This window comes from Lygodium microphyllum, chromosome 8 (genome assembly GCF_053477565.2).
Source record: "Lygodium microphyllum isolate KBCC chromosome 8, Lygodium_microphyllum_v1.1.10, whole genome shotgun sequence".
Classification (NCBI taxonomy): domain Eukaryota; kingdom Viridiplantae; phylum Streptophyta; class Polypodiopsida; order Schizaeales; family Lygodiaceae; genus Lygodium; species Lygodium microphyllum.
This window is the reverse complement of record NC_141142.1, coordinates 15,261,551-15,268,398: the sequence shown is the minus strand read 5'-3', so window position 1 is coordinate 15,268,398 and position 6,848 is coordinate 15,261,551. Positions and strand designations below refer to the sequence as shown.

The following is a 6,848-nucleotide window of genomic DNA, read 5'->3' as shown; positions in this document are numbered from 1 at the left end:
CTTGGTGAAAGCACTCTAAAACAGTTTATATAAATTCCCAAGAAACAGCAAATTAATTTCTCACCTTGTCAACTGTTTGCCTTGATTTAATTTCCTATGATACAAAATTGCTTAATATAGACCATTGAACCTAGCTACTATCGAAACATGTAGGCAAAAAAATGCTATACTCAAAGAACCAAAAGCACAAACACAGAAAATCAGATAGAAATAGACACATCTAAAAATGCTGGCATTGGATCAGCAAAAGAAACAAATCAACTATCTGAAAAAGGCAAGGGCTCCACATTTCTCCAAAATTGTAAAAAGACTGTTCAAAATTTCAATCTTACATAGAAGCTCATTGTTGAGCAATAAACTAAACAGGCCTCTAACGAGGACTCAGTAAAAGAAGCCCAAAACCTTGCCACCAACATTTTTCCGTCTAGCTTCATCATGATCCATGATTCCAGCAGATGTAGTTAAGACAATGTGACCAAACTGCCATAAAAAACAAATGAATCAGAGACCACTGAATTAGTTGAGCAAACTTATGAGAGACCTCTCAAGTACTTGAAAATAATCATTCCAGGATTTAACTAGCTGGAAAATAAAAAGGTCCACCCAATGCATCAACACATAGTTCATGACATATAAATTATTTATGGATCCAAACACGAAGCTTTCAAAAGCTCTGTTTACCTTGATTTTAAATAAAACTGTATGCCCTATATTTCATTTGGTCCCGTTGGAACAATGTAATAATGACAATTGCCATTTCAGGCATGCCATGCTACAATATCAAGACATTAGATCTAACTAGTGTTAGCAATCTAGTCAACTCATGAGTGAGTCTAGGTATGCCGTGCATTACTGAGTTATTTATGTATTTTTTAGTGGTCATTATAGTGATAATTTTAGCATTTTATGCCGACCAACCTGATCACTTTCTTGGCATTATTTTGAACTATATTCGGGCTCCTCCACATTCGATCATTCATCACTTACAGACCCAGTGCATGCCTTGTGGAGAGAGGGAGCTGGTGTCAATGCCCACGCAATCAATGACTCACTGTCATACACGACTATCTCATGTTTGGTATATGGATTCCATTTCCCAAACACATCTTTGAGTACTCATTTACAATGTTCGTACTTTCTCTTTCCTCTCTCTACTATCTTGTGTTCAACAATCTACTTCAGTATTCTTTCATGCTTCCATTGCTGCATCCACTTTTGACAACTAAATAGCACATTCTTGTAGTTAAAGTTTATCTATCCTCCATAACTACCATCCACGTTGTACATTTTTATTACATATTTATTCTAGGCAAACCTACACTATCAAAATTTTCCAAAAAAGAGAGCTGTTTATTTAGCTATATGGTATCACTATTTATCAAACAACTGTTATAACTTTTGAGTGACTAACCATTTGTTACAATTCCTTTGCAACCAACCAACCTATGAGACTATAGGGTGAGGTGAGTAAAACCCATACAAGAGTTTAATTGAGAGACATCCACCATGAGGTCGCCACTAACAAAGTTACCAAGGTTCATAGTTGCATCTCAACCATTGCCAAAAATATCCTCACTTTGTGGGATTTATTCTAGGATGGAACGCACAACCCATCAAGCTTTAGCCCATCCAAATGCCCAAAAGTAGACACTCCAAATAAAGAAAATACAAAAATATTTCATCGAATATGTATTACTTTCAAACGTGACAAAGTATACATGCTTCACAATAAATATCCACAAGTAAGTTCCTTAAACCTTTCAATCATTTCAATGCACAATGTCCAATATGTTGAGTTGCATTGGACCTTGGGCTTGGTTGGTAGATACTTATCTTACTTCGCATATTATCCCTTCTAACTGCATATAAGCACTACTACTCGTAGTGCCAACTTTACAAATTGAACAACACAAATAAGTCGAGCTCTAGCATCAATTTAAACTCTTGATGGTCTAGTATATCCATGGATTTTTGTAGTGTGATTACCCTTGTTTGCAATGATCATGATGCAATCCAAATCCTAGTGCATCAATCATTGTTAACAACATATTATATGTTTGCTAAAACAATGCCACAAGGAGCCACAAATCCATAATTACAAGGAATGGCTAGAACAGCCCTTGTTCAAAAAGGATATGGGATGTTTCACCCCAACAAATAAAATTTGTCAAACTATTTTTTGAGCTATTTCAATGTACCATTTTTCCTCCTTTTACACATTCACTTGCACGAAAAACAATCTAAAAATTTGATATCATAAAGCCCATGACCAAAATTTCATTTCAAAAAGCCCACGATCCAACATGTGCACAAGTGTGCACTCACTTGACACACAATAGTATGATAATCGAGCCATGGAGAAACATAGACATATCCACACACTAACAATATAATGATTCATGCCTCCCATTGTTGGTCTAAACTAGAGCATCTCCTTTCACAATGCGTAGAATGACATTACTTGTGACAATACAAGTATAGCTTTTCCTCACCAATAAATCATTATGAACCAAATCAATCATTAGCCCTATGACTCAAAGAAGTGAGACAGCAATACAAACACCTTTCTCCATATATTGGTTGCAATTACTTGCAATCACCAAAATTACCAATAGTTTTCAATAGCATATAGCTGTTACTACAATGGTTGACACACTCAAATGTGATAAGTGTTAGACAAACAAGTAGGATGGCCTCTAAGCTGGTTTTACATCCACACAATTGTATCCATCTACTACCAAGTGCACATCTCGGATGGTCACCTATAGCATTGTCCCTTGTACCCCATTGACCATTGGGTCACTACCACAATAATTGCACTTTTAGCTCTAGGGCAATTAAGGGATCTAGTAGTGTAGACACACCTCGAGGCTAGGATAGTTAACAAGTCCTATAGCAAGGGCTTATGGACTCCCTCGTGTCATATCTCATCTAATCACCATGTATGAACTCCCGAGTCCAAACATTGGCAAATCAATCTCACATCAAGATTGTGTTTGAGACATGAACCCTTGCAATGGATGCCTGTCCCAATATGCTGCTGATCAGAGGCTCAAGGTTGAGCCCGTTTGGATATAGCAAGAGGTGAAATTGATGTCTACTCCTACAAATTCATTCTGTGCTTGCATGGCTTGTGTCAAGTCGTGTACAAGTTGGAGATCTGTGTAAGCAACTCAAGATCCCTTGCCAAAAGACACGTTCTAGAGACTTCCTACTTCTGATTCAACAATTGCGCTTCATCAAATACATAGAACTTTACACAATCCCAATTTCAGTTCTCGTCTGACCTGTCTTGAAGGAAGAAGCCGTGCTGTCCAAGCTTCCAGCTCACCGACTCCGACATCGTAGCGAGGGCTGATAACCCCACATTTGTTCAATCTCCCATTTAACTCAACAACAATTTTTCCAGCTCGGTGGTCATCTACCAGCTCAAACTCCCCAATGTAACCTGAACAGCAACACAGACAAAAGAGTGAGATGTATGCACTAGCAGAAATAGCATGCTAAACCCCGAAACAGATGCATCTCAGGAAACCAGCAATTGGGCTTACTGTCATCAGTTTTCTATATACAATTATCTTCATATATTGTCAAATCAAACGAGTATGGACCAAATACATCAGGATAAATAATGCTAACATTCGCTTGTGCAAGTAGTATGCTAAAGCACTAAGCAGACGCATATCGGGAAACCAGCGATGAAGTTTACTGTCATCAGTTTTCTATATGCAATTATCTTCACATATGTCCGATCACAAGAGCATGAACCAAACGCAGAGGGATAAACAACGCTAAAATTGCTAACATTATGGTAAAAATTCCAGCCACGAACAAAGGCAGCTAACAGAACAAGCCACGGAGAGAGCGTTACCAAACTTCTGCATGACTGTCAGAAACTTGATGATGACTTTCGAGGAAGGCTTAATGAGAACCTGCCTCTTGCCACGCTTCTCCGCATTGTACATGTTCTTCAAGGCATCATTCAGCACGCTGATCCTCACCATGGTTGAAGCAACCTGCCAGCAACAGAGCTGTGACAAAAGCAAGCTATGACGACAGCCAGGTCACAACGCAGTTCTAGTGGGATGATCGCTTGACCCTGAGAGAGAGAGAGAGAGAGATCGTTACCTACTGGTGAAGACAAAGGCGTGCAGGGGAGCGAACGACGGTCCGAAAAGAAAATTTTTCTTAGCTCCCAGCCGAACCTTATGGAGCCAACAAAGCTAGGGTTTCATAATTCCATTTCACACTATTTAGGCTAGGTCGGCCCTTGCTAGGGACCCTTAGAATCCAATAATTAGATTCGTTGATTCTTTGTTTTTTATGGAGAATTCAATAATTATATTGTATTGTCCCCTTGCCATGTGGCAGCAGGCAGTTAGGGTATCCGGGTAAAAGTCCCTGTACAAGCCCCAATTGTGGTTGTTAAGTGGTTGGCAGTCTCTTCTTGAGAGAAACCTTTCTTGATGTGAAGAGGACAAACTCTATATAAGGAATGGAAGCCTGATCGAGTGGAGGCGATTCGGAGTGGTTTTATCAATAGTGTGCACACTACATTGGTGGAGACGGCGGGTAGCAGCGTTTTCAGCACCATCTTTCCCTGAGTGCACACAGTAGGCGCCTAGTCCAAGCTTTTCCACAGCCCCCATCGAAGTATTCACCAACCTAGTCGATATGAGCCAGTCTTTCTCACCACGTCAGACCCTTAGCTCCCCCACTTTGAAGACGCATCAACGAATCCCCAGTCATTATGCCCTCCCTTTCCATGGAGCAACTTTTTCAAGTTGTTAGTGATTTAATCATTCAAGTAAATCAAACAAATCAAGCTCTGATAAGCCAGAATCACATTAATCAACTCTCAACTACAAACCATACCCATGTTGATTCCAAAATCCAACCCAAGCCTTTTTCAGGTTTACCCACTGAGAATGTCCTCACTTGGCTAGATCATTTCCAAAACGTCGCAACCTATCACAATTGGCCGGCCAACAGACATGCCATGGAAGCTTACTCCTTGTTGGAAGGCGTGGCTACTACCTAATACACTCAGCAATCATAAGAAGTCAAGCAAGACTGGAATGCCCTCAAGTCCATGTTGATACAAGATTTCACCCATAACAATATAACTCAAATAGCTATGTAGCAACTTAAGAACCTTAAGCAGCAGCATCAAAAACCTATGGCAAAATTTGCAGTGAAGATGACACAACTTCTACTGCGGGTAGATCCAACCATGTCAAAGGAAATGAAACTTTTCTTATTGTGGCCTCGCCTTTGACATGACATCTCCAGAAAGGTACGTGATCAAGGACCAACCTCTTTTCACTCTGCAATTCAGCTTGCTCAGAGAATAGAGGCAGTGACCAATCAGAAGAAGTACCATCATTTCATCCACCACCTATGCCAAATACTCATCATCTGCCTGTAGATACTACATCACCAATGGATGTTGATATACAAAAGGTGTAGGTCAATCCCAGATAGTCACACCAATGACACAATTTTCAAAATTCCCAATATATCAATCGCTGCTCTTTACTTAAGCGAGATGCCCAAGGAAGGCCTAAATGCTTTTACTGCAAAACAATTACAAACATGTCAAGAGGCACTACCGCTGTTGGTTTGCCACTCAACAACTGTAGAACTCCCAAGTGGCGATCACCGATTCGACAACCCTCACGGCCTTGCTGGAAAACCTTTGAGCGGGTGGCTGATGGAAGGGCCCCACCCACATATGGAAGCCACGATCTCTTCCAGATGCCACGTATGCTCTACTATTGTTCACTTGCATGACACTACTCATAAAGCCCTATTAGATTCTAGAAGTGCTATTTCTTCAATTAGCTCTCATTTATAGTCACCTAATTAGGTCTACAAACATCCACAACCAGTCCAATTTCTGTTTTGTTGTAAGATAAGAAAGAACTGTATACATCCAATGCATTAACTCACTACACTTTTTACATTTCAAATAACCTTTTCCATCATACATTTTATGTTCTCTCAAGACAACTCTTCCCCATCACCCTAGGATGCGATTGGTTTAGCAAACACAAAGCCCATCTACAATTTGATACCCACCATTTACTTCTACCCAAGACCCTTCCTATCCCTTTGCTGTATTCCAATTCAGGGCCCAACTTTGTAACACAATGCACTATCATTGATGTCGAAGCCCACACCATAGGCATCAGATCACTCCTTCGTCAATTCCCAACCCTCTTCCAAACCCCCCTCAGATCCTCTATAGTCAACCTTCCTATTTCTCATTCCATCAATACAACTCATGACCACCCCATCAAGATGCCCACACATAGAAGGTCCCCAAAGGAGAATGCCATCATCAATGATGCAATACAAGAGATGCTGGCCAAAGGTATCATCACACCCTCTCATAGCTCTTGGGCATTAGAACCCCACCTTGTTCACAAGGATGATGGCTCTTATTGATTCTCCATCGACTTCAGACCACTTAGCAAAATTACAATACATGACCTCTACCCTTTGCCCCGAGTCAATGATTTAACCAATTAGGCCAATCCCGCTACTTCGCTTCACTTGACCTTGCGTCTGGGTATTGGTAGATACCAATCAATCTTAGAGATGTTCACGAAACGGCTTTCAGAACACCCACATGTATTTATAAATTCAATCAAATGGCATTTGGCTTATCAGATGCAAGAAGCTCATTTCAAAGAATGGCTAATCATATTTTTCAAGATTTGATTCAAAAAGGAGTGGTGTTGGTGTATTTGGATGACATTCTTGTCCATGCAACAACTTGGGCACAACATTTGCAGGTTCTTTATGAGGTTCTTACCTACATCCGCCAATTCAACCTATAGTTG

At 40.2% G+C, this 6,848-nt stretch overlaps 1 protein-coding gene across 3 annotated transcripts; it reads right to left on the bottom strand.

Annotated features, from left to right (window-relative positions):
• Positions 1-264: 264 nt before the first annotated feature.
• Positions 265-4,271, bottom strand: LOC148032005 (small ribosomal subunit protein uS8z/uS8w-like). 3 transcript variants are annotated; one of them, XM_087682616.1, is made up of 4 exons: positions 4,129-4,271; positions 3,872-4,031; positions 3,288-3,448; positions 265-480 (listed from the first exon to the last, which is right to left on the bottom strand). In XM_087682616.1, the coding sequence occupies exons 2-4, from the start codon at positions 4,002-4,004 to the stop codon at positions 382-384; spliced, it is 393 nt and encodes a 130-aa protein (XP_087538742.1). In that variant the 5' UTR covers positions 4,005-4,031; positions 4,129-4,271; the 3' UTR covers positions 265-381. The 3 variants fall into 3 exon arrangements, with proteins under 3 accessions (XP_087538742.1, XP_087538741.1, XP_087538743.1); XM_087682615.1 differs by having other exon boundaries at positions 3,872-4,016; positions 4,129-4,265; XM_087682617.1 differs by having other exon boundaries at positions 3,872-4,047; positions 4,129-4,247.
• Positions 4,272-6,848: the final 2,577 nt, after the last annotated feature.

What these genes read in the sequence shown, in the direction of transcription:
- LOC148032005 (XM_087682616.1), bottom strand. Translation starts at nt 4,004, where the DNA reads ATGGTGAGGATCAGCGTGCTGAATGATGCCTTGAAGAACATGTACAAT. An exon ending in GACAGTCATGCAGAAGTTTG is followed by an intron (nt 3,449 to 3,871) that starts GTAACGCTCTCT and finishes GTTGCTGTTCAG; the next exon opens with GTTACATTGGGGAGTTTGAG. An exon ending in GGCTTCTTCCTTCAAGACAG is followed by an intron (nt 481 to 3,287) that starts GTCAGACGAGAA and finishes TTTTTATGGCAG; the next exon opens with TTTGGTCACATTGTCTTAAC.